General features: G+C 46.2%; 1 protein-coding gene across 1 annotated transcript in view; it reads right to left on the bottom strand.

Moving 5' to 3' along the window:
• The window catches only part of SEZ6L (seizure related 6 homolog like), a 78,334-nt gene that overhangs the window by 22,478 nt on the left and 27,935 nt on the right, over positions 1–27,921 (bottom strand). The window contains exons 10-12 of the mRNA XM_065889513.1: positions 13,668–13,864; positions 7,097–7,291; positions 4,214–4,405 (exon numbers count right to left, since the gene is read on the bottom strand). Of these exons, the coding sequence (XP_065745585.1) occupies positions 4,214–4,405; positions 7,097–7,291; positions 13,668–13,864 (584 nt within the window). The remainder of the gene's footprint in view (positions 1–4,213; positions 4,406–7,096; positions 7,292–13,667; positions 13,865–27,921) is intronic.

Below are 27,921 nucleotides of genomic sequence, written 5' to 3' on the forward strand. Positions count from 1 at the left end.
TGCTTTTGTTGCCTGTGCCTTTGGTGTCATATCCGTGAAATCATTGCCAAGACCAATGTCAGGGAGCTTTTCCCCTATGTTTTCTTCTAGAATTTTTACGTTTCAGGTCTTACATTTAAGTCTTTAACCATTTTGAGTTGATTTTTGTGTATGGTGTCAGATAAGGGTTCAATTTCAAAGAAAACAATCAGAAAAATCTTCAGTGTACTGAATGAGAGAACGTATTTGCAAACCATGTATCTGTTAAGGGGTTAATTTCCAAAATACGTAAGGAATTCCTACAACTCAATAGCCAACAAACAAATAACCCAATTAAAAAATGGGCAAAGGGGGCTTCCCTGGTGGCGCAGTGGTTGAGGGTCCGGCTGCCCATGCAGGGGACACGGGTTCGTGCCCCGGTCCGGGAAGATCCCACATGCCGCGGAGCGGCTGGGCCTGTGAGCCATGGCCGCTGAGCCTGCGCGTCCGGAGCCTGTGCTCCACAACGGGAGAGGCCACGACAGTGAGAGTCCCGCTTACAGCCAAAAAAAAAAAAAAAAAGGCAAAGAACCCGAATAGACATTTCTCCAAAGAAGATATACAAATGGCCAACATGTACACGAAAGATGCTCAACGTCATGGTCATCAGGGAAATGCTAATCAAAACTACAATAAGATATCACCTCACACATGGTAGGATGGCTATTATCAAAGAAACAAAAGACAGCAAGAGTTAGTGAGGGCATGAAGAAGAGGGAACCCTTGGTGGGAATGCAAAATGGTGCAGCCGCTATGGAAAACAGTGTGAAGGTTCCTGAAACAATTAAAGATAGAACAAGCATTATGATCCAGCAATCCCTCTTCTGGGTATTTACCCAAAATAAGTGAAATCAGGATCTTAAAGAGATTTTAGCACCGCTGTGTTCATTGCAGCACTATTTCCACTAGCTAAGATGTGGAAACAAACATCACTGATGGACGAATGGATACAGTAAACGTGGTATATACATACAATGGAATATCATTCAGCTTTGAAAAAGAAGGAAATTCTGCCATATGTGACAACATGGATGGACCTTGAGGACATTATGCTGAGTGAAATAAGCCCATCACAAAAGGACAAATACTGTCTGGTTCTACTTATAGGATACATCTTAAATAGTCAAATTCAGGGACTTCCCTGGTGGTCCAGTGGGTAAGACGCCACACTCCCAATGCAGGGGCCTGGGTTCGATCCCTGGTCAGGGAACTAGATCCCACATGCATGACGCAACTAAGAGTCCACACGCCTCAACTAAGAATCCACATGCCGCAATTAAGAAGTCCGCAGGCCGCAACTAAGAGTCTGAATGCCACAACTAAGAGTTCGCGTGCCACAACTAAGAAGTCTGTATGCCGCAACTAACAGCCCACATGAAACAACTAAGAGCCCGCATGCTGCAACGAAGATCGTGTGTGCCACAACTAAGACCCAGCGCAGCCTAAATAAATAAATGTTTTTTAAAAAATAGAAATTTATTTTTAAAAATAGTCAAATTCTTACCATATGATCCAGCAATGCCACTCCTGGGCATATATCTGGACAAAACTATAATCCAAAAAGATATATACGCCCTTATGTTCATAGTAGCACTAGTCACAACAACCAAGACATGGAAACAACCTAAACGTCCATCGACAGATAAATGGATAAAGAAGATGTGGTACATATATACAATGGAATATTACTCAGCCATAAAACAGAATAAAATAATGCCATTTGGAGCAACGTAGATGCAACTAGAGATTATCATGCAAAGTGAAGTAAGTCAGAAAGAGACAGACAAATACCATATGATATCATGTATACGTGGAATCTAAAATATGGCACAAATGAACCTATCTGGGAAACAGAAACAGACTCATGGACATAGAGAACAGACTGGTGGTTGTCAAGGGGGTTGGGGGAGGGATGGGGTGGGAGGCTGGGGTCAGTAGATGTAGACTTTTATATATGGAGTGGATAAGCAGCAAGGTCCTACTGGATGGCACAGAGAACCATGTTCAATAGCCTATGAAAAACCATAACGGAAAAGAGTATAAAAAAAAAGACTGTATATATATGTATAACTGAATCACTTTGCTGTAGAGCAGTAATTAACTCAACATTGGAAATCAACTATGCTTCAATAAAAAAATCTTATAAAAAAAGGTCAAATTCATAGAACCAGAGAGTGAAATGGTGGCTGCCTGGGGCTGGAGGAAGGGGAAATGGGGAAATTGCTTATCAACAGGCATGAAGTTCCCATTATGCAAGGTAAGTAACTTCTAAAGATCTGCTGTACAACACCGTGCCTTTGAGTTAATGATACTCTATTATACACTTAAAGATTTGCTAAAAGGGTCCATTTCATGCTCTAATAAAGGAATCAGATGTCAATTAAGGAGAATCTATGAAGTAGATGATGTGCACTTAAATTTTTCATTTATTTGGGTCTGTGTGATAAAGCCCTTTTGTGGGCTGAGAAAGCTGAATTCATGGACTACCACAGGGGACCCTGGCCTTGGCTGCCTCATGAATAGAAAGAGAGGAAGGTCTCCCCAGAGTTTGAATTTGACCATGCTCTGTTCTTTATCAGAAGCAACGAACATCTCTGTTATTAATTAATTATGTGAATGTGAATTAATGCATGTGACTGCTCAGAACGGTGCCTGGCATACAATAAGTGCTCAATAAGTACAGGCATACCTTGTTTTATTGCATGTTGCTTTACTGCACTACACAATTACTGTGGGGTTTTTTTTTTACAAATTGAAGGTTTGTGGTAACCCTGCGCGGTCAGATGAGGGTTAGCGTTTTTTTTTTGCAATAAAGTCTTTTAAAATTAAGGTACATACTTTTTTTTTTTTAGACGTAATTCTATAGCACACTTAATAGATTACAGTATAGGCTAAACGTAACTTTTATATACACTGGGAAACCCCAAATTTTGCTTTATTGCAATATTTTCTTTTATTGTGTTGGTCTGGAACTGAACCCACAGTATCTCTGAGGTCTGCCTGTATCTGTTTATCCAATGGAAAAGGACAAGGATTTTCTTGCTTTCCAATTGTCTTCCAAACAGCGGATGCTTTTGTCCGTCTAAATGGCAGGGCTGCTTGTTTGTGGCCATGAAAAAACCCCACAAAGCCTGTTTTGATACTTGTGAGAAGTGACAAAACACAGCTACTTCAGGAGAGAGCCACGTCCTTAAGTTGCACTGTTCATCACATAAGATGTAGTTTACAATAAACATAAACATACAGTAAACATCTATTCTTTTGTTGTTGTTTAAAGTCTGATTCCCCAGCACTATGGAGACCTCAGTGCAGCTCTGGGAGCTGGGGCTGTCTGTGCCCTTAATGGATCTCTTCAAAACACACTCATAAAATAGCAGTGCAGCTGACACCTCTAAACCCCAGGTATTGTGTGAGGCAGTTCCTTCTGCAGAGCCTCAAGCTTTTCGTAAGCAATAGGTCCAATCCCTGTCAGCACACCAGAAACCTTGGGCAGCTTGAAACTCACGCTACACCTGAGACCAATTGCATCCGAATCTCCAGGGCGTTTTAAAACATCCTAGATGATTCCCACGTACCATCGAGGCTGAGACCCCGCCCCCACCCAAGATCCCTGCTCTCCACCTCCTCTGCCTGGTGAGAATATGCAGTTACTCTTCCTTTCTCAGAGTGACTTTGCAAGACTTTTTTGAGTTTTTATGGTAGAGAACCCCCCAAAGTGTTTTTTTAACCAAACATTTGCTTTGATGGCCCCACAGAGGAGGTCAAAGAGAGTCTGAATCACTCTATTTACTGCCCTGCGGACAGCTCCATTTTAATCACTTAGAGTCACGCAGGCCTGGGTTTGCCTCCGGCCTCCTTCTTAACTAATTAGCTGCGTGACCTGGGGCAATGATTTCACCTCTTTGAACCTTAGTATCCTCTTCGGAAGATGGCGACAGTACTGCCATGCTCACGAAGCTACCCAAGGACGAAGAAAGGGAAATCTGGTAAAGGACTCAGCGCAGTACCTGATAAACTTACCGTAAGTGTTAGAGTAGCCACGCCCCCAATCCCTGGTAGCTACTGTTGGGGGACAGTGGTAATAAACGCTCCCAAAGTGGGTACCGCCTCCTAGCAGCCCAGCCCTCCACCGGGAATAAGAAGAAGCCAACCCCCAGATGCATCCCGGAGGCTCAAGCCAATAACGAGGACTCACAAACACAGTGGGGCAGGCGAGAGGTCCAGATGGGCGTGCCGGTTTCACGGCTGTAGCAGGTCAGGAGGGAGCTCCCTTCCAGCACGAAGCCCGTGTTGCAGGTGTACTGGATGGTGGTGCCCACCAGCAGCACGGGGTCCGAAATCAAGCGGGTCGAGTGGTCTACTTCCCCGGGATCGGTGCAGTACATAACTACACGAGATGAAACCAAACCAGGTGGGTGTTAGGGCCTGATGACCACTGGTTTGCTGAGAACTACAGAATGATCTAGAACATTTCCTCACTTAGTTCTTTCCCTGTTTGAAAGACACTGCATGCGGCTGGAGAACGGGCCAGGACAAAAGAGACTTGAATTTAATTTCACTTTTAGGAATTTGCCCAAAGAAATGTTTGCATCAGGGCCCAAAGACCCCTATACAAGGCTGCACATCGCACATAATAACATTGTATTTGTAATGGTTAAAAAGCAATCCTTTAACAGAAGAGGAGTTAAATATGCGGCAACCATTCCATGAAATCCTGACCGACCACTAATGAGAACAAAGAGCTCTTTCTTACTGCTTTCTTTGTAGTCCTTAACTATAGGAAAACAAGCGTCCATTACATTCTTTCATTCGTTCACTCATTCATTTATTTGGTCTCACCGTGTCGCTTGTGGGATCTTAGTTCCCCGACCAGGGATCGAATCCCGGGCCCAGGGCAGTGAAAGCGCGGAGTACTAACCACCGGACGGCCAGGGAAGTCCTAGGTGTCCATTACTTTTAAGTTAAAAAGTCAATATAGATAAAAGGAAAATAATAAACCAATTAAAAAGGAATGAAGTACGGAAAAGAGAGAAACTGGGTTTTAAATTGACAACTGTCATGTAAATTTTACACTGTGACTCATGCTACACTATTGTTAATATTTATGCAGAAAGGAAATATCTTAAGACTAAATAAAACCTATTTCTCATTGTGCTGCAAAAATAAAAATAAAAAGGAATGAAGTAGATCACATGTGTGATATGAAAAGATGCCTATTTCTGAGTTGAAGAAAAAAGCTGTTGCAAGGCAGTTTCTAGAAATTGATGCCTATTATGGTAAAGGATCTGCAGCTATTTCTATATGTGTAGCCATATATAGCTCAACGTACACAATACACACACACACACATATTTACGTACGTGTGTAACAGACACATACAAACATGCAATTGGAATAAAACAGAATAAACTTTTGAGAGCAGATCATAAGGGATTTTCACTTTCTACCTCATTATTTTACTACCACTTGATTACCATATTTGTTACTGGCACAATTTTAAGATATAGTTATATATTTACATCTTTTAATGTCAAGAGTGGAGCTTAACCAATGAAAGGTGGCTATAACATTCAGGGACTTCTAGGTGGGACCCCATTGTTCTAGGAGGTTCTTCTGCTCTCATTTCACTAGAAGAGAAGCGCTTTGGTGGGTCTGTGTCTTGAACGCAGAGCGAGCGTGGCACCCAGCCTGGGAACATAAACACGCAGGCACACAACAGGCCCAATACACATTTATTTGCTCTACTTTGGGCCTTTTCTTGGCAAAAATTGAGGCATGGGAGGGGATCCCCCCATAGAGAGCTAGTTATGTCCCCTCCAAGCCTTTAAAAATGTTGAAAAAATAATAATGATGATGTAGATCGCATTGGTGGATTCGTGATGGATCTCTCCTAATTGCACATCTCACTGTCCATTTTTATTTTCTATCACAATCCACACACATACACACAACCCCACATTCTGTTGCAGAACAAATCGATGTGTTTGTGTAGCTGGTTTTATGGATCTTCAGCGAGTTCTTTCATGTTTCCCACCATTATATTTTCCTTGATGTCGGAATGTTTATGACAGGAATTGTATGTAGCCCCCCCACGCCCTCCTTCCCTCACAGCCTCTTTCGCTGCTGCACTAATGTTTCTTCTTGGGCAATTGGTGATTTAAGTCATGCTCAACAGATCTACCAAAGTATCACTAAGGATCCAAGGATTCCCAGGAAGAAGGTTGCAGACTAGAGCTTTATGTAGGAGGTGGGAAGCAAATGGATGAGGGGAGAGGCCAAATTTAGCTCCCCCCACCCCGATACTAAGACATCAGGGTAGAAACCATTAGAGGCACTTCCGGTCGCTACCCCTCTTCAAGACGCTAAACTCAGCTATCACTAGACACACTTGGCCTGCACTCAGGCCAGCACTTAGGGGAGCAGGCAGAAGGAACCAGGAGACTGGGCTGGATGCTGTCTGGATAAAGTCAGCTACCTACCAGTGTCTACTTCAATGTAAATGCAAGAGAAAGACCACTGAAGGTTTAGAAACAAGGAGAAGTTTTCTTGTTTCTCTAGATATCTTCACTAAGGCATTGCCAGAAAATTCAAGCTACTTCTTTTAGAAAATTATCATCGATCAAACTATTTCTATTTTGGAAATGTTGAGAAAATAAAACGTGCCTTAAAAAAAAAAAGTTGGCTACCTACCATAGGGGTTTTGAACTGGGGCTCCTAGGGCCAACTTAGACTTGTTTTGCTTGGCTTCTGCAGGTATTTTAACGACTTGAATTTGAATGATGTTTTTACACAGGCTACATATATTCCTGCTGACCACAGTCCACACCATTCCCTAATGTCTCACACTCAGCCTGCTTTACTTATTTCCATTATCTGCCAGGCTTTTGAAACCACCTGAGTCTGAGATCCTTGCCCTTGGGCTACAAAATGACATTGGTGAACAGCACCGGTGTGTTGGTGGAGTAGAAGAGAGGCCAGATTCTACACTGAATAGCTCCCCTGCATCCATGCAAAAAATACTCCATGGGAGGGATTTTCCATCCAATGACCTAGAGGAAAACAACAAGACTACTCTTACTTTTCTCACAAAATGGGGGATCGCTGCTCCAGCTGAGGTCCCACTGGCAGGTGAGGGTGTCGCTCCCCACGATGTCATAGCCGGGGTCACACTGGTAGGTGATTCTGGATCCCCTCACGAGCTCCGTATGAGAAGTGGTTTTCCAACCGTTCTGGATCTCGGGCAAATCTGAGCAGGAGTCGTTCCTTGACACCTCTTTAAAACAAAAACATCATCCTTAGATGGGGAGGTGGTCTTGTTGTTGGGGGTTCCTTTTATGAATGTCAGAGGAAAGAGAAAATAGAAGAAAAAGCCCCCAGAAGTAAGCAACACAACTTCTGAAATCCCTTAACCTGCAAGAACTCTTCCCTAGGGGGATTTTACAATGATTTCTTTTCATTTTGGATGTGGAACCTCCAGCCAAGCCATCAGAGGACTGCAGCCCCAGCTGATATCTTGACTATAACCTCATGACAGGCCCCAAATCAGGACCGCCCAGTATTAACTCCTGAATTCCTGACTCACAGAAACTGTGAGATAGTACACGTTTATTGCTAATTTTGTGGGACGTCACCTGTTATATAGCAATAGGTTGCTACTATACTCGGCCTTATCCTAAGAATGTCCATAAATCTATGGATTTGATAGATTAGGCATATACATTTTTGTAATGCAGACTAAGATAAACACGTAACTATTAAGACAGAAATAATTATTGGCTGCGTTCTTCAAATCACATTGCCTACCATCAGTGAACATTAACCACACTCCGGAAAATCTACACACAGCTTATTGTCACAGAATCTTCCTCTGGAATAATTCTGTTTTCCTCCTGCAAACCTTTGTCACTAAGGTAGCAATCCAAAGCCCACTATTATCACTCTCGCTTCCAAGTGCCCACTGCACAGAGTTTGAGAAGAGGGCTAATTATGCCATCTAATTAATTTGTGGTTCTAATGTGCTTCTGGGGAAAGCAAAGCACCTCCATTGTCTGCAGGAAAGTCATTCTGAGAAACAAGAGATGGCTTTTCCAGGGATTTCATCATGATTTTATTTGGGGGAAGGAGATCTCCTGGGTGTCTGCAAGAAGAAGGGGAGCGGGAAATGGCTTCTAGAATTGCTTGGTGGGGGACAGGAGCCTCTATTTTTAGGCCTTTGAAAAATCAGCCAAGCCCTGGATTTGGGACACAGCTGCAAATGTTCAAACTCTGGATGAAAGAGGAGAAATGGGGGCAAATACTTGATATGTGGTCTGCCTTGTGCCAAATGCTTTGGGACTGAGAAAGGCTTGCTTGTCTGACTTTTCAAGATGAGCCGGCATGGCCATACATTTCCATGGGCCCTCCCATCTCCTCCGTAGCATTCATCACACTTGTCATTCTCAGCGGCCGCCACCATGCAGCAGAGCCTTGATTCAAACCTTGGCCCCACTGTCTACTAAACTGGGTGGTTTTGGCTAAGTCACTTAACCTTCTGTTCTTCAGTTCCCAGACTCTACCCCCAGAGACCCTGATTCAGGAGTCTGCATGTTCACCAAACACCCTAGGCAGAGCTTCTGGAATTATCTGCTCCTATGAACCTTTGTTAACTTTGCTTAGAATGAGAAAACTGGCCCAGGAGTCAGAGAACTTCCCTTCTAATCTTCTTTCTTTATTTTAGAAGCTGTGTGACTCCAGTCATGTCAATAAACGTCTCTGAGCCTCACTGTCCTCAATCAGAGAATGGAGACAAGAATCATGACCCTGTCTATCCCTAGAGGCAAGATGAAAACTAATTAATGTGCAGGATATAAAAATAACACTAAGACAAGTTATATGGATTCATTGATTTGTTTGACTAAGATGTGAGTGCCTACTATGTGCCAGGCACGAGGAATATAGAGATCTGAAGTCATGGTTCCATGCTCACAGTAAAGATCAGCACCATGGTCCAACTTCTGGGCAAAAGAAACACCTAAATGTACTGAATACATACCACCACTTCCCAGTCTTATGCTCATGGCAGACATCACTAATCAACCATAGCAATCTCTTTCTTTGAATCAAGCTGAAACCTCCCAATCCTTCTCAACACAACATTCCAGGGAGCCACTGTCATTTGATTGGAGTTGACCTACAATGTGGAACTTTTTATTATCCTGGGATTAGAGGAACAAACATACAAGTGACCAATATCTCTTTGAAAAACACTGCTTACTTATCTCTGCTTTTTAATTCCCTTCCCTCCCATGCACTTGACCACAGACAACAGCAAAACATAAGAAGCAGTGAGAAGAATGGGTCTTTGCTTCTGTGTGTGCAAAGGAGAATTATGGGAAGTCAGAACCATGTAAGCCCAGCGTTCCTATGGAAGGTTCTGACAGCAGCCAGAGCAGATAAGCCTCGGCCACTTTCCAGAGCTGGGGTCAGGCCTTGAGATCAGTGTAGGAGCTTTAGTATTCTCTAGATGAGGGGCTTCCCTGGTGGTGCAGTGGTTAAGAATCCACCTGCCAATGCAGGGGACACGGGTTTGAGCCCCGGTCCAGGAAGATCCCACGTGCCGCAAAGCAATTAAGCCTGTGTGCCACAGCTACTGAGCTCGCGCTCTAGAGCCCACAAGCCACAACTACTGAAGCCCGTGTGCCTAGAGCCCGTGCTCCAGCACAAGAGAAGCCACCACAGTGAGAAGCCCGCGCACTGCAACAAAGAGTAGCCCCCGCTTGCCGCAACTAGAGAAAGCCCGTACGCAGCAACGAAGACCCAACGCAGCCGAGAAAGAAAAAACGAATTTTCTAGATGACAACAGAAACCCCTAACCCTTCCATCTGATCCCTCTACTGGATGGGAGTTGCATCTGTGTCTTGTTAAATCTAGACCCAGGGTAGCAAATACCTCTCCCATGCCCATGCCAGACATCACTAATCAATCATGTCATTCTTTTCCACTGACTTCAGGCATGGCCTCCTCTGAAAACAACATGGTCTTCAACCCAGGTAGTCATGGGCAATTGATTGACATCAACGTTGACATACAAAGGCCCACTTTCCTTTTCTGTGAAATTAACCTGTGTTTCTTTAAGAGAAATAAGAAAAAAGTTGAGCTGTTCTCTCTTTTTGTGTTACCCATATTAGCCAGGCTGTGTACCCCTGGGAAGCACTCTCTGAAATCCTGTGCTCATCAGCATATGATCCTGATATTGTCTGTTAATGGGACTCTTCCATTTTCACTAACTGGCTCAAGGGCAGGGAGAGAATTCTATTCATTCCTGTATCCTGATGCCTAGGACAGGGCCTAGCATGAAAGTTTGTGAACCAAACTCTCTGGAAAATGGAGATAATGCGTTTGAAGATGAAATAAAATTATATATGTAAGAGTGCTTGCCAACTGCAAATTGTCACACACGAATCTAAGTTTCAGCTTCAATTAACAAGAGCACTCCTCTTCAAAATATTGCCAAACTGAACAATGGCCAGGCTTTCTGGTCAACCTTGGGCAGCCTTGGATAGAGTCATATTTCTTCCATCAAGCTGGATGCAGTTTTGCAAGACTGACTCGGGCACCAGAGGAGACAAATGAGCAAAACTATGACCTCATCTTCCAGTAGGGAGGGAGGCGGGGAGGAAAGGTCTAAGGAGACAGACTGAAGCCAAGTCACCAGAAACTTTCCCTCCAAAGGCAGCTGACTCTGGAGGGCACGTCGCCTGGACAGCCTCTGCCCAGGGCATCACCCAGTAAAGAACGCATGGAAAGTGGCAGCAGTAACACCCTGAAAATACCCAGCGTCGCCATCAAGGGTAAAAAGGCCCCTGAGTAACATAAAAAAAAAAGATCAATATTTGTGATTGCTTCTCTGAGAGGTACCTGCAGAGCAGAGCGGGGATGGGAAGTGTCCACCAGCCGGAAATAAAAAAAAAGCAAGGGACTTATTTTCATATGCATGAGGCTCCTTGAGACGGCCAATGGTCAGGGAACTAGCTTGTATTCTGGAGGCAGTAGGAGATACAAAGAGAACACTTTGTATTAGCTAGAGATGGGCAAATCTTCAAGCCAAGGGGAAGAACCAAAGACACGGAATCGTGCTCAAGCCAGAGGGACTTTGGTGGTGGCAGAGAGGCTTGGCAGGATCAGTCCTCCTTTTCCCGGTTCCATCTTGGAAATCAAGATGTCAACCTCTTCCCTGGGGGGTGCAAACAAGTCCCCTAACTGCTGGCTGAATCCCGCCCATTGAAATCCTCAGGAGGCAAGCACCCACCATCCTGGATGCCAAAATAAGTTAGGTCTTCTCTACCTCTTTGCGTCTCCCAGGTTCTCTGCTATTGCCAAAAATATTGGGGGTAGAGAAACCCTAAGAGCTGGGAGCCAGGAAGCCTGGGTGTGAGCCTCAGGTCCGCCCCTGATGATCAAGTCCCTCATCCTTGGTGGTCCAGGGCTTCTTGTGCTGTGACGAGACAGGGCTGGACCAGACACTCTGTCAGTTCAAGTCCCTTCCAGGGCTGGGATCAGTGGGACTTCACAGTGTTCTGGTCCCGTGACTGCTGGCGAGGATAGCAGCTTGGACTAGGGTGATGGACGTGGATAGATGGCGAAGAGTACTTGGATCTGAGATATATTGTGGCAGTAGAGTTGAGAGGATGGACTGGATACAGGGGAAGCAGCCTGAGAAACCAGGAGAGTTGTGGTCCCGCCTCCTGGGCTGGGCAGACAGCAGGAGCAGTGAGAGGTGGTGAGGGCAGGGAGGCAAAGAGGTCGCTCTGTTCTGTCCGTGCTAAACCTGAGCTGCCAGTGAGACATGCAAGAGCGCAGTGAGCAGGGAGCTGGAGAGATCTGGAGTTCATGGGAGAGGTCAAGGCTGTAGGTACAAACTAGGGGTCAATGGAATACAGATAAAAGCATGGGCCTGGATGACAGCACACAGATAGAAGGCAGGACAGGGTCCAGGATGGGACCCTCCAAGGCTTAGAGCTTGAGCAGAGGAGGGGGATGGAGCCAGGAATGAATAAGAGGGAGTTTCAGGGTGAGGAGTGAGGAGGGAAGGGTGTGGGTGGATGAAATAATTAAGAAGGGGGTACTGGATGCTCACGTGTGAACTTAGTTTGAACTTTATAGCAGGATTTTTTTTAAAGATGATGGGAAGAGAAAAGGTTTGGAAGACACACTGAGCAGCAAGAAAGAATATAAAGTACGGGAGAAGAGTATGGAGGTTCCTTAAAAAACTAAAAATAGAGCTATCATATGATCCAGTAATACCACTCCTGGGCATATATCTGGAGAAGACCATAATTCGAAAAGATACGTGCACCCCAACACCAACAGCAGCACTATTTACAATAGCCAAGATGTGGAAGCAACCTAAATGTCCATCAAGAGAGGAATGGATAGGGCTTCCCTGGTGGCGCAGTGGTTGAGAGTCCGCCTGCCGATGCAGGGGACACGGGTTCGTGCCCCGGTCCGGGAAGATCCCACGTGCCACGGAGCAGCTGGGCCTGTGAGCCATGGCCGCTGGGCCTGTGCGTCTGGAGCCTGTGCCCCACAGGGGGAGAGGCCCCAACGGTAAGAGGCCCACGAACCGCAAAAAAAAAAAAGAGAGGAATGGATAAAGAAGATGTGGTACCTATATACAATGGAATATTACTCAGCCATAAAGAAGAATGAAATAACGCCATTTGCAGCAACATGGATGGACCGAGAGACTGTCACATGGAATGAAGTAAGTCAGACACAGAAAGACATATACCACATGATGTTGCTTATATGTGGAATCTAAAAAAAGGGCACAAATGAACTTATCTACAAAACAGAAATAGAGTTACAGACGTAGAAAACAAACTTATGGTTACCGGGGGGGAGTGGGGAAGGGATAAATTGGAGATTGGGATTGACGTATACACACTACTATATATAAAATTGATAACTAATAAGGACCTACTATATATCACAGGGAATTTTACTCAATACTCTGTAATGGCCTATATGGGAAAGGAATCTAAAAAAGAGTGGATATATGTATATGTGTAACTAATTCACTTTGCTGTACACCTGAAACTAATATAACATTGTAAATCAACTATACTCCAATAAAAATTTAAAAAAAATAAAGTATGGGAGGTAGGAGAGAAAGGGCTGTCTTGGTTGGATGGGGCTGCAGGAGAAGAAGAGTCCTTAGGGGAGAGCCAAGCTTCAGTTCAGGCAAGATGGCATAGGTAATGCTTTGAGAAATTGCAAATGTGGAAGAGTGTGTTGATGACATAAAGTCACAGCTGACTGCAAATGAAAAATCACGAATCTCAAAGTTATGAGACGTTATCTACTAAGTCCTGATATCAACCCTGTGGAGGAGGTATCACTATTTCCATTTTACAGATGACAAAAAAGAGGCTCGGAGAGGTTAAGTGACTTGCCCAAGGTCACACAGTCATCAATGATAATCCTAAGATTTGAACCCTTGTCCTTCCGACTAGAGAGACCAACCTCTTAAAAAAAACGACGTATATTTACCGTGTCAATATATTAAAAAACTCATGTAGCACAACCCTCCCCAAAAGACATATCTAGAAGAAATTGTCTTAACTTGCACCTAAACCCAAGGAGAAAAAGTGACTGGCTAGAATACTTACCTATGTAGTTCATGATGAATCCCTGGCCCTTCCCAAAGATGAGCCCGGCAGGGTCTGAGTGGAACTGGATGGTTAGGTCCGGCGTGGACGAGTACAGCTTCTGGGGTCCGCTGTTTCCAAGGTACTGCCCCAAGATGTGGGGCATGACCTCATCACCGTCGTAGATGGTCAGGATGTCGCTGTTGCTTAGGTTCAGGCTTGGGGGGCAGAGAGAACAGGAGGGGTCTTGTGAAGCCAAGTTAACAGGCATTCAACAAGCCTTTGATTTCTTTTTTCAAGCAACACTCATTTCCTTGAGATATACTATGCGTCAGATCCCAAGCTAGGAACTGGGGGTGAGGAAGGCATTGACTGAACCTGTGAACAGGATGTGCTGATCCTTCTAAAAGCATCGCGGATGGATTGGGCCTTTGAAGACTCATTCATGAAACGACCTTCCCAGCATGGAGCTCACTGCAGAGTCAAGTGCTGCATTGTCTGTAGAATTGCCTTCAATACCCCTGTCATTAACAACTTTTTTTCCTGGGTGAAACTAAGTGCTGGGCATTGAGCCACCTGCTGGGGGTGTGACACGGGTCTCGCATTTTTCTGTGATGCAGAGCAAGCTGACTGCTTGCTAATGATAACTTGCATTCTTATACAAGGCGAAATGATCCTTCCACTTATCGTTGGCAAATTCCTCAAAATCAACCAGCTAAGCTATTATGTTTAGGGGACGGAACAGAGAATGGGATGGAGGCACTTATTCATGAAATATGCTCCAACCTGCCATCACTATTCATAGCATCACAGGATGACACATTTTTAAAGACCCAAACACAATAGAGTACCCTGACACTAAATATTTGGACAGCGATGGACAGTTAATAATCCAGAAAGCACTTCAGTACGGCAAAGAAACCTGTGCTATGTTAGGTGTGCTGGATAAAATTGATCTGTGATTGTAGGAACGCCAGACAGTTCAACTTCGGCTGCATCAATGACGGACAGATATTAACTTACGCCTCTTTCCTTCCTTTCTCCTTCTCCGCTTCTCTCTTTCTTCCCTTTTTCTCTTACGTCTTTCTCCTTTACTTGTATCCCCTCCCTAATATTTCCAAGCACCTATTATGTGCCAGGCACCGTGCTGTGCTCAGAGGACACGAGGAGTCACAGAGCAGAGGTCTGTTTAGACGAGAAAGCCAGGGATTGTGGTAGGAGTTACAGTCAAGGTAGGTACAGAGAAGTGTGTCTAACTCAGATGGGGGGCATCAGAGAGGCCTCCCTGGAGGAAGTGATCCTCAAGAAAGAGAAGGGGACCACTAGGCAGATAAACAGGAGGTGTGGGGGAGAGGGCAGTGCCTGAGGCAGAGGGAAGAAGGAAGAGGGGTCACAACTCCTGAAGGAACTTGCCTGGTGGTCAGTGTGCCCGGCTCTGGGTATAGACATGGAAGCAGGAGTCAGACCATGAAGGGTTTAGAGAGCCAAGTTTAGGTCACTTGGATGTCATCTTGCTGGGGATGGGAGACAGTAAAGGATCTTAAACAGGAGCATCCTGACTGAGCAGTTCGCTGCCAGAGGAGAGGCGTCCCCACCTCCCCACGCCCCCGCTTCATCCACTGCCCGAGGGCGGTGTTTGCTGCCACTCCAGGAGCAGGGAGGAGATGTGGAAACCACCCATGTTGTTGGTGCTTCAAGTGGTAAGAACAAAGCAACAGAAACACAAGGCACACTGCTGAAGGTCTCTTTCCAGAGGGCAGGGGACATATTTTATCTACCATAATTCCTCATGTCAAGTTGTCCCAACAGGTGGCTTAGGGAGATTCTAACTGTCCCCATAACCTCCATCAGCTTCCCCGGCACCACCCCCAAACATCCTCTCCTAACAAAAGCCCTGCACTTGCTTTGCACACAGGGCTTCCAGACTAAGCTCCGAGACTCCACCTACTCCCCGCCAGTTTACAACCAGGCGACAGCCTCTAAACCCCTATTACATTGACATTCTGGAGTCGCCACCTTCTCTTGCACACAGTAGGTGCTCAATAAATGCTATGCTATGAAAGAGTCTGCTGGAGACGCTATTTGACAACAGAAATAGTAGGGCTGATGTCAGCTTTTGAACTATGGAAGAGCCTCTTACCTCTAGTACCATGAAAACACCAATAGCTCATGAAAGTGCTGGATTAGGCTAGTGTGAAACGTGGTAGATGGCAGACATTTTCCATAGGCCAACTTCATAGCCGATGTGCTGGTAACAGTGGGTTGCAGTGCACAACTTGGCTTTATTCTATCATTCATTTCAATGATCTCAATGCAGTAGAAACATCTTCGAGGGTGCAAACAGCTTTCATGTGAAAACCCTAGCACAACCCTCTGTTCTTCCTAAAACAGGAAGGAGCACACAGCCTTGGAAATCAGAAAGCTCTGGTGTCATTCTTGGTTCGACACTTTCATGGAGGGCATGTGTTTTCTCTGAAGTTCCTTGTCTGTGAATAGGGCTTAATATTTCCAGTCTATGTCATGGGCTTTCAGAGTGAGGTAAGGCAGGCAGAAGATCTGGGATCAGACTCTAGGTTCACTGGTAGCACCTGAACAAGTCTGGTCAAGTCATTTGAATGTTACGTCATGTTGTAATGTTACTATGTGCATCACCACCGCCATCACCATCATTCTCTTTTTGGATTGCCATTTATACCAAATGACATCAGATGGCTTATGTCTGTGATTCTCAGCTAGAGGTGGTTTTGCCCCTTGGAGACAGTTGGCAATGTCTGGAGACATGGTTGTCCCAGTGGGGGCAGGGGAGGTATGCCACTGGTGAGTCCATGTCAGGGAGACTGTTAAACATCCTACAATGCACAAGATAGCCTTCTCCCAAATAAAGAATTTGGACCACAATTATCTGGTCCAAAATGTCAACAGTGCTAAGGCTGAGAAACCCTTATTTATGGGAATGCATTTTGTAAACTGTGTGCAACAAACTATTAGATGCAACTTCTCCTGTCATCCTGGAATTTCAAAGTCCCCTAAGCTAAGAATAAGCCAACAGGGACTAAGCATTCCTACTTTCTAAAGGGATAGACGTGGCCGTTGTTTAAGACTGGGTTCTCGGGACTTCCCTGGTGGCACAGTGGTTAAGAATCCACTTGCCAATGCAAGGGACACGGGTTTGAACCCTGGTCCGGGAAGATCCCACATGCCGCGGAGCAAGTAAGCCCGTGCGCCACAACTACTGAGCCTGCGCTCTAGAGCCCACGTGCCACAACTACTGAAGCCCGCGTGCCTAAAGCCCGTGCTCCACAACAAGAGAAGCCACTGCAATGAGAGGCCCGCGCACCGTAAGAAGAGTAGCCCCCGCTCGCCTCAACTAGAGAAAGCCCGTGCACAGGAACGAAGACCCAATGTAGCCAAAAATAAATAAATAAATTTATTAAAAAAAAAAAAAAGGCTAGGTTCTCCAGAAGCTGAGCCTGAGCAAAGATGTGAGTGTCTCTTGGAGTCTGGCTTATCTGGGAGGCCACCCCAAGCAGCACTGGTGGGGAAGTGACACAGAAGGAAGGGAATGAGCCAGTGCATGGTGCATAGGTGGGCAAGTTCCACTGTGGGCAGTGGGCTCAGTCCTGCAGGAACTGTGAGAGATGGTGCAGAACATACCTTGGGGGAGAGGGAGCTGGGGTATTTATCTTCCAGCTCCCATCCCTCATTGGCCGAGGACTGCTACTAGGGGTACTAAATCTCCAGCACTTCTGACTTGCCCACGTGATACCAGAGAAAGCCTTCAGGTGAAGAGGGTTGCAGTAGGAAGCCATCATGAGTACACAGTGGCAAGGGCTACAGGGCTTGGCTAAGGCACCAATGGCATCTGCTACCACCATCTATGCAGCTCTTTCAATCTGAGCCCTTCACCCACTTCTAGCTTAATGAAGGCAAGGAATTCACTGGGCGATCAAAGAGGCTTGCAGGAAAGGCTGCCTTAAGGGGCAGGTCACTGTGGGAGGGGAACCAAGCCCCTCATCTGGTGAAGAGGGCTTCGAAGAAAGTCTTGGTGGCTTGACAGTGACTGCATTTGATGTTCACCAAGAAAAGAGTAATGAGAAAAATTAGCCTGGAGCTGCCCGCCTACCTGGGGGCAGAGCAAAGGGAGAAAGGGGGGTGCTGGGAGTGAGCTACCCATCACTGATGAGAATGGGGATATTTCCTAGGTCTAGATGTGAACCCTAATGAAGGCAGCCACTGTGCATCTCCTTAAAAATGGTCCCACTCTGAAAGGGCGAGGGAATCCAGCAGAGGCGAAGGTCAAGTGCATCCAGGCTCTGCCCATATCAAGCATGCCCCATAAGAGAGAGGAAAAAAAAAATCAGCATTCTACATCTTCCATAATGTAACAGTGCAGTGACATTAGACTGTCCTGTGAGAAAGAAGCAGCGCACAAGGCCCTTTCTCATTGCAGAATTCCCAGCCCAAGAAGCCCTGCTGAGGGAGGGGCGAGCTTTTGAAAACGAATAATGTTTAGAGCTGTGTGATTATCAGACTGAACTACACTTCTTAGGACCAGAAGACCCATGAAAACAAAACTTTCAGCCTGAGAAGCAAAAAAAAAAAAAAAAAAAAAAAAAAATGGAGAAGGTACGGGAAGGGCAGTGGGAGAAAGAATAAAGTTACTCTCTCCTGTATCCTTCTGGATCCATCTTTTTGAGAGGCTGGTTCCCATGATATATACAAATGCTGATACTTCATTTTCTGCTCCGATCCAAAGACGAGCCTGCGTTTTTGCTGGCCCATCCAGCTGTGTTTGATATACTGAGCACATCCAGGGTCCCTGCCGCTGGGCCATCCTCAGCAGCTGAGAGGAAAATGCAGAGACTTATTAAGGCAGAGAGACTGGCCAAAGGGCAGAGCAGGGTTTTCTGCCGAGGACGGAAGAGAGATGTCAGCCAGATACAATCTGAGGAGGCGCCAAGAAATCAGGGTGTCAGTTTTACTCCAGAACTAATGGGAAATGGAGTGGTTCCAGCAGGCAGGTGGGTTTGATCTGACTGGAATTGGGTGGAGCAGGTCCCCCACAGGGAGAATTCCACGGGAAGACAGCTCCCCAAGGCCAGCCCCTGCATGTGCCAGCCCCTCTTAACTGCCAGAGGGAAAAGCTTTCCTTGGGCACAGGGTCTTGAGCTCCTGCCAGAAGACCTCAGCCTCTGTGTCTCCTCCTACACCACGAGCCACCCCTTTTCCCTTGGTCTCTGCCATAGGCTTTTCTCCATCTTTCAGCTGGATTGTGGGGCAGGACCTCACGGCTTACTACCTCCATCCTTCCCTGGTCCCAGTCGCTCTCCCATCAGCACTCAGGGAAATCCTTCCGAAACACAAAGCTGGACCCTTCACTTGACAGTACAATAGATGAGCAAACATGGTCTATTCATACCATGGAGTCTTATTCAGCCACGAAAAGGAATGAAGTACTGACACACGCTACGACATGGATGAGCCTTACAAAAGAGACAGTTTAAAGAAGGCTACGTGTTGTGTGATTCCATTTATAAGAAATATCCAGAAGAGGTAAATCCACAGAAACACAAAGCAACTTGGTGATTGCCAAGGGCTAGGGAGACAGGCGAGGAGGATGGAGTGGGATTGCTTAATAGATATGGGTTTGTATACGATAAAACGGTTCACATCGTGTTATGTGAATTTCATCTCAATTTTAAAAAAAGCTGGGCTTCCCTGGTGGCGCAGTGGTTGAGAGTCCGCCTCCCGATGCAGGGGACACGGGTTCGTGCCCCGGTCCGGGAAGATCCCACACGCCGTGGAGTGGCTGGGCCCGTGAGCCATGGCCACTGAGCCTGCGCATCCGGAGCCTGTGCTCCGCAACGGGAGAGGCCGCGACAGTGAGAGGCCCGCGTACCGCAAAAAAAAAAAAAAAAAAAAAAGCTACCTTACCTTAGGTAAAGTACAAGTTTGATCCCAGTGTCAAGGCTGTATCTATGTTTTCATCCCCTCCCCTCCTCACAGCCTTATCTCTCCAACCCAATATTCCAACCCAAATATTTTACCCTCCAGCCAGACTGAATTACTTGTCAATCTTGCCAAAAAATGTGGCCCTTGCCCATCTCTGGGGCTTTCGACATGCTGTTCCCTGGACCCTGTATCCTTCCTTAGCCTTCCCTCTCTAAACCTGGGTAACCCCTCCCATCTTTTACTCTCAGTCTTTCAAGATCCGCTCACGCGTAGAGCTGCCCCCTCCCCACTTGAGTCCGGACTGGGAGCCCCTCTGTGCTCACCCCTCATACAGAGCTCAGCACTCGTGCCCCAGTGGCCTGGCATGTCTGCGTGAGCCCAGAGCCTCCCTGAGGCTGGGGAGCACGTGTGCCTGCTTACAGCTGTGTCCCCAGCTCTTGGCACAGTACTGAGTGTGTGCTGGGTGAATAGGCAGAAGCCCAGAGCGGTTGTCCGGGTCTCAGCCTCAGCTCCCACACAAGGCGGACTGTGGCTCTGATCCTGTCTCTGCCTGGGACCCTGACCCCAAATGGATTCTTACCTGTACCAGCCTTAGGAGCGGGACTCCTCTGGCCCTGGCTGCTTTTAGGACTTGCTCCCAGAGGTTAATTTGAAAGCCCTAAGTGATGGGAGCTGCCCCCAATGATTTCTGCCCCACCTGCCTCCTGGACCTCTGTTGCCCACAGCCTCCATTCTTCTTAGATATGCAGGTCACCAGAATCAAGCCTGATACTACGATGCCCCTACATGCCTGATAAGCCACTTCAATGTCAACCCATGACCTTGACCAGCTGGGTTCTACTTTCCTCCCCTCCCCCACCTTGACCCTGCTCCAGGCACATCCCGAGACCTGTCCAGTGCCTGAGCAAGCATTTGTGGGCACGCCATCCACCGCTTCCACTTCTGAATTCCTCTTTCAACTCTGCCCTGTATCAGAGCTGTAAAAACACCGGTCCCATGGGTGTTTTGGGACAAAAGGTTTACCAAGACCTCATGTAGCTTTTGAACAACAACACTGCCTACTGAGTATTAAGCACTCAACAAAAACCCCACAAGCTAAGACTTACAACCATCCCCATGTTACAGATAAGGAAACGGAGGCTCAGCCAGGAGGAGCCACCTGTCCAAGGTCACGTAGGAATCAGATTCAGGACTCAAACCTAAGTCTGCCAAGCCAAAACCTGAGATAGGAACCACTATTTCATACGATGTCCCATGAAAGCCACATATACATGTGCCCAAAAAGTGTACCCAGACAAGGACCTACTTGTATAGCACAGGGAACTATACTCAGTATTTTGTAATAACCTAAAAGGGAAAAGAAAAAAAAAAATACAACTGAATCAATCGCTGTTCACCTGAAATGAATACAACATTGTAAATCAACTATACTTCAATAAAAAAAAAAGTGTGCCCAGGTTCAGTCTTACCTCAGAAAATGCAAATTTAAAATTACAAATAAAGCCTGCAGGATGAGGAAGCCCTGTTTCACTGCCACCCTGTATCCTGACATGCCTTTTGTTCTCATAATGTCATACCTAAAGTTCATTTGAATAACGAAAATAAAAACAAAAATAAACAAATGGAACCTAATTAAACTTCAAAGCTTTTGCACAGCAAAGGAAACCATAAACAAGACGAAAAGACAAGCCTCAGAATGGGAGAAAGTATTTGCAAATGAAGCAACGGAAAAAGGATTAATCTCCAAAATATACAGGCAGCTCATGGAGCTCCATATCAAAACAACAAACAACCCAATTAAAAAATGGGTGGAAGATCTAAATAGACATTTCACCAAAGAAGACATACAGATGGCCAAGAGGCACATGAAAAGATGCTCAACATCACTAATTAGAGAAATGCAAATCAAAACTACAATGAGGTACCACCTCACACCAGTCAGAATGGCCATCATCAAAAAAATCTACAAACCATAAATGCTGGAGAGGGTGGGCAGAAAAGGGAACCCTCTTGCACTGTTGGTGGGAATGTAAATTGATACAGCCACTATGGAGAACAGTATGGAGGTTCCTTAAAAAACTAAAAATGGAACTACCATATCACCCAGTAATCCCACTTCTGGGCATATACCCTGAGAAAACCATAATTCAAAAGGACACATGTACCCCACTGTTCAGTGCAGCACTATTTACAATAGCCAGGACACGGAAACAACCTAAATGTCCACTGATAGATGAATGGATAAAGAAGATGTGGTACATATATACAGTGGAATATTACTCAGCCATAAAAAGGAATGAAACTGGGTCATCTGCAGAGATGTAGACGGACCTAGAGTCTGTCATACAGAGTGAAGTAAGCCAGAAAGAGAAAAACAAATACTGTATATTAACACATATATGTGGAATCTAAAAAAATGGTACAGGTGAACCTATTTGTAGGTCAGGAATAGAGACGTAGACACAGAGAAGGACATGTGGATACCCGGGGGAAGGGGAGGGTGGGACGAACTGGGAGATTCGGTTTGACATAAATACACTACCATGTGTAAAATAGATAGCTAGTGGGAACCTGCTGTATAGCACAGGGAGCTCAGTTCAGTGCTCTGTGATGACCTGGATGGGTGGGATGGGGGGTGGTGTGGGAGGGAGGTCCAAGAGGGAGGGGATATAGGTATTTTACATATATATATATATATATATATATATATATATATGTATATAGCTGATTCGCTTCATTGTACAGCAGAAAATAACACAATATTGTAAGCAATTTTACTCCAATAAAATTTTTTTTTGGTCTCCTAAACATTTTACATTTCTTTGTAACAATTTATTTCATTTTGTTGCCAATCACATAGGACACAGAATGTGATAAAATCAGCATTAAACTGGTTGCTTAGTCTGGGTGGCTTTATTTTAGTGGAATGAGATTTCTGTTATGGTTTTGGAAATATTTTAAAAGAGTCTGGGAAGGATGCTTAAGAAACTGGTATAGCGTTTGCCTTGAGAGAGGGGGCTGTTTGCTGGGGAAGGGTGGGAAACGACTTTCATAGTAGACCCTCTTGTACCTTTGGGTTTTGAATCATGTGAATGTTTTACCTTTTCAAAAGGGATAAAAACAGCCCGAGGGACCCTCATTATGGCTTTCACCAGGGTCTAGAGAGCCAAAGAGGTGAGGATGGAAGGCAAATTTGAATCTGACACACATCAGCAAGTGTATCTTCTCTTGGCCAGCAGAAGGCAGTGTGCGCCTAAGCAAGGCATATGCTGTCACTGCTCTGCAGGGCGCCCCTGCCTTCCCATCCTTACCCCAGCCAACCAGGACCCTGGAAGTGGGGAGAAGGTGGTAGGTGAGCTGCAGTTAATATTCCACAGAAGGTGTCGAAAGAAATGATGAGCACCTTGCTTTTCTTTATTCCCCTCCCAACAAACATCTGACCCTTGCTTAGAAATCTTGCCTTTCAAAGTCTTTCCCGAATAGTATTCATAAGACGATTGTAGGTAGACAAACAAATTTGGAAATGTCTAATGGTTATGCATTTATTTAATTGTGAATTAGAAAAATATATAAATATATGGTTTGCACATCCAACTTCTAATTTCACGGACATTATTTTGTTTAGAGGAAGCCAAGAGAAAAAGGCAAGCCAATTTAAAGGGGAAAATAAAAAGCAGCTGGTAGTAGAATTGGACTGTGGAAATGGCAAAAATTAGCCCACAGAATTCAGCTCAGTTTCTCAGCCTTCCAAGACTTCCATGAGCTCCACAGATGGGCCCCAACCCACCTCTGCTGTCTCAAACATCTCTGGATACCAGATCCTTTGTAGCCCCTAGACCTGCCTTAGCCAGGCTGGTCCCCTGTATCTGGAATGCCTCTCCTCTCCTCTCCTCTCTGCTTGACATCATTTTATAGGTCCTTCTGTGCTCCTTACACCCTCCTGTATTTAGGGCCATATAATAACTAGGCAAGGCTTTCATAAGGCTTCCTTGGTGCCAGGAGCTGTTCCCAGCACTTCAGATGACCATTTCACTTTATCCTTAGACAAACACTCTAAGGACTACTGTTCTCACCTGTTTCACAGATAAGCAAACTGAACTACCCAGAGGTAGAGAAACACACTGAAGCTCAAACAGCTGGTCATACAGGAGAACCAGAGTCTAAACCCATGTAGTTGGAAGGCAAGACCCCAGCACTGAACCACAGGACTCTACGTGCCCATGTCAGCGCCCATGTCAGTGCCCATGTCAGCTCCCATGTCGGGCTGCAAGCTCCCTGCAGGCACATGCCCTGTATCCCTGGAGCCCAGCAGGGCTTGGCACAGGTGAAATAAATGTCATTTACACGGATGAATTATGGTGAATTTATCTGTTTTTTCCAGGTGAGCAAACTGAGGGATTCAATGACTTTCCCAAGAAAACACCATCTTGCAATCAAGGCAGGACCTCCACGGGACAGCAGAGATGGGTGATTAAATACACCAGATTTAAATAAGGGAAAGGAGAGAAGCAGAAGCCATAAATGCAGTTGTAAGTGCAACAAAACTTTTATAAAACACTTATATTTTTTCTGAAGGCCTTAGAGAAAGACCTGTTTAGAATTCCTTTGTATTCATTTTCTCATCACATCCCCTCAGCCACATGGTGAGGTGGTCCAAGAAAATGTACTAATCCCATTTCACAGATGAGTAAACTCACGCCAGGAAGGCCCAGGTCCCAAGGCCTCTGCGCCTGCACGAAGCCACACAGCTAGCACCAGGTGCTTCTCCGCACCGTGGAATTGCTGAGGGGCCCTTTGGCCCAGTGCTAATTTGGTTTCAATTTAATTTGATAAAATGGCAGGTGGGACAAGAAACCATGTCACCTCCAAGGAGCACAGAGAAAACCAATCTCTTTGGCTCCCCAAAAGGACCCATTAAAGCGTAAAAAATGAACAGTTTTCTCATTTCCTCTCTGTCCTTCCCTATGTCTTTTCCTTCCTTCCTCTCTTCTTTCCCCTCCAGATACTCCCCAAGCGCTTGTCTGCGTCGGGCTCAGACCCAGCCCTCGCCCAGTCCTGGCTGCACGTAAGAATCTCTGGGGAGATTTAAAAACTCTCAGTGATGTCCAGGCTGGACCCCAGGCCAACTGGACCCTCAGCATCTCTGGGGGTGGGTCCTGTGCATCAGTGTTGCTGAAATTCCTGAGGAGGTTGTGCCGGCTGCCAGGACTGAAAGCCACCACCCTGGAAGCTTCAATGTGGATGAGACCCCACCTCCGTTCTGCCTTTCTTTCCCCCTTTTCCTCCACCTTTTCCCCCCTCCTCGACCAATGCCCCCAAAGAGAAAGAGAAGAAAGCGATCCCCTCACCAGATGTGTCTTTCCTCTGGGACCACCTCACGGGCTGAGCTGCCACATCCCTGGACTGAGCCATCTCAGAATGTGGTGGGCAAAACTTCAGCAAGGTCAACAAGGCATTTCCCACCCAGCACTGCAGACCAGGGGCAAACCCAACAACACTTTTCAGCTGCTTTGCTGTGAAAGCAGAAAGAAATCAGTCCTCAACCACCCTGGTGTTTTTGCTCCATCTTGAGAGGCAGTGCTAGGAGAATGGACTCTGGGTTCAAATCGTAAGTGTGCTGGTTTCTAGCTGGGCGACCTTGAAAAAGTGACTTAACCTCTCTGACCCTCAATGTCCTCACCTGTAAAATGGGGATAATATTTTTGAAAGCTGCAACTAACATAATTAGTGCCAGGAATTCAATTAACATAGCATTGTTTGTCTTTGAAAAAATATATTTCCAATGAACTATACAGCCTGCTCAGGGGAGAGAAGGTGTGGTATCAGGAGATCTCACTGAGAGCTCCTCCCCCACCCCCCCAGTGCCTCTCTGCTCTGTGACTATGAACAAGTCGCTTGCCCAGCCTGGGCCTCAGTTTCCCCAGATGAAAATCTCAGAATCCACGAGTTGTAAATATATATATATATATATATATATATATATATATATATATATATATATATATAAAACCAATGGCTACAGTTTCCTTCTACTCAGAAGGTTGGACTCCCTACCCCCTCCTTCGATAGTAATTAAGGGATGGATCTGGGAATTCAAGGATTCAGACACAGGCTGGTGAAGCTTGGGTTTCTCAGACCCAAGGGTGGCCCTTCCCTGACTTTCATCTGTGGAGATGCCCACATCTCTCCCTCTTTTTGGATATGAGTTTCCCCAAATTTATAAAATTAGTGGGTGGGACCAGAGGCCTTCTTCATTTCAGGACCTCTAAGTCAGGGTGAAAGAGCTGAACTTGAGAGGGTATAATTAAAGCATAATTAAATTAGAGCTTAATTAAGGGTGGATTGGGATTTGTTATGTTTGTATGTGTGTGTGTGTGTGTGTTGTGTATGTGTGTGGTTTGTATGTGGTGTGTGTGGTTTGTATGTGCTATGTATGGTGTGTATGTGCATGGTGTGTGTGTGGTCTGTTCGCAGTGTGTGATATCTGTGTTGTGTGTGTTTGTGTGTGGTGTGTATGATGTAAGTGGTGTGTGTGTGGTATGTGTGATGTGTGTGGCGTGTATGGTGTGTGTGTGTGATATGTGAGTACACACACACACACACGTGTGCAGAGGGAGGTGGGCCCGGGACTCTGCATCACTGCAGGAAGCTGTTCCAAGCTGTCGCCAAGCAGGAGTGACAGCTGCTGGATATGCGTTTCCTGTCACTCCGAATCCCCATCATGACGCGTAGTCTTGAAGGCATCACCTCGTACAGCCTGGTGGGGCTCGTCTGAACTGCCAAAACTCTCCCTGTTCGACAGAGGGCAGTCTCAGGGAGTGGTAGGAACTGTCCTACAGGAAAAAAACGAACCGTTTGGAACCTCGAGGGCTCACCTGAGCTCTCCCTGGAGGCACAAGATGGGCGTGCAGCGGTTCCCCAGGCCGGGCCACACATCACAGGACCACGTCCAGGGCCTCTGCCGCCACCTGGCCGCCTGATCCCTCCCTCCACCCTCCGCCTATTGCCAGCGTGTGCTGTCTAAACCACAGGTCCGACCGTGTCACTGGCCTGCTCAGAATCTCCAGGGAGGCTGGCTGCCATCAGGACAACGTGGTCCCACTACGTGAGGTGAGGCAAGGCGAGGCTGGGAGGTTGATGCAGGACATGGGCTCAGCGTCAGACAGCCAGGTCCAAACCTGGCAGCCACTGAGCCCTCCGAGCATCTGTGTCCTCAGCTATGACATGGGGAACATCATCGTGTGAACTCATCAGTTGTTTACAGAATTAAGTAAGTTGACGGAGGTGATGCCCTCAGAAGAGTTTGGCACGCAGTGAGTTACTGTTATCTCCAGGCCTCGGATAACCTAACGCAACACCAGGCGCATGGTGGTGGATCCTCACTAAGCACTTGCTGGAGAGTAAGTGCTGGGGCCACTGTACGTCGGGTAGTTTAGAGACAAGCAGCCGCAGCTCCCAGGATGTCGGATCTAATTGCATCCGAATGCCCTGGGCTCCTAGGTGTGCACCAGCACAGCAGGGGCCTGGCTCGAGACAGGGGGTGGTCCCCTCCCAGAGCTGCAAACACCAAGGCTGGAAAGAGCCTGGCATGGCTGAGGAGCAGAGAATGGGCATGTGCTGGGGGAGGACCTGTCCTGGAGCTTGTGTTTCCAAGTTACCACTGACCACAACAATCCCTTGCAAATTGGGAAAGGGGAGCGTGTTCAATCAGGTAGGGTGCCTGAAGAGTGCCTTAGGATGAAGCCACTTCATCCCTCAGTGTCAAACCAAAACCCCATGGTCAGGGGCAACGTGTGTGTGTGTGTGTGTGTGTGTGTGTGTGTGTGTGTGTCTGTGTGTGTGTGTGTGTGTGTGTGTGTCTGTGTGTCTGTGTAGTTGTATAATGGAACTCAATTTGTTCACACGTCATGGAAGGAATTAATCACCCTCATCATCAGAGCTGCCAATTAAAGTACTGAGTGTGCGCACGGTATCAGGCCCTTGCCAAGAGTTTTACCTTCTCAAGAACTCTAAGAGGTGGGTACCACAGTATTATCCTCCTTTTAAAGATAGGAAACTGAAGCTCAGAGAAGTAAAGTGACTTATCCAAGGTCATACAGCCAATAAGTAGAAGAGTTAGGACCTGAACTCCAGACTTCCCACCACTGGCAAAAAAAAGCCTTTTCCTCTTCCTGAAAAAAACTCAGGATCTTTCCAGAGTGCCTCCTACAAGTAGGAAGCATCAGGTAGAGAAAGAAACATTTTCCGGGCTTTCTTTATGCCAGGCACCAAGCTCTGGGTAGAAATCTTGTCTCCTTCATTTCCTAGCTGTGGGATTGCAGGC

This window comes from Phocoena phocoena, chromosome 13, assembly GCF_963924675.1.
Source record: "Phocoena phocoena chromosome 13, mPhoPho1.1, whole genome shotgun sequence".
Taxonomy (NCBI): domain Eukaryota; kingdom Metazoa; phylum Chordata; class Mammalia; order Artiodactyla; family Phocoenidae; genus Phocoena; species Phocoena phocoena.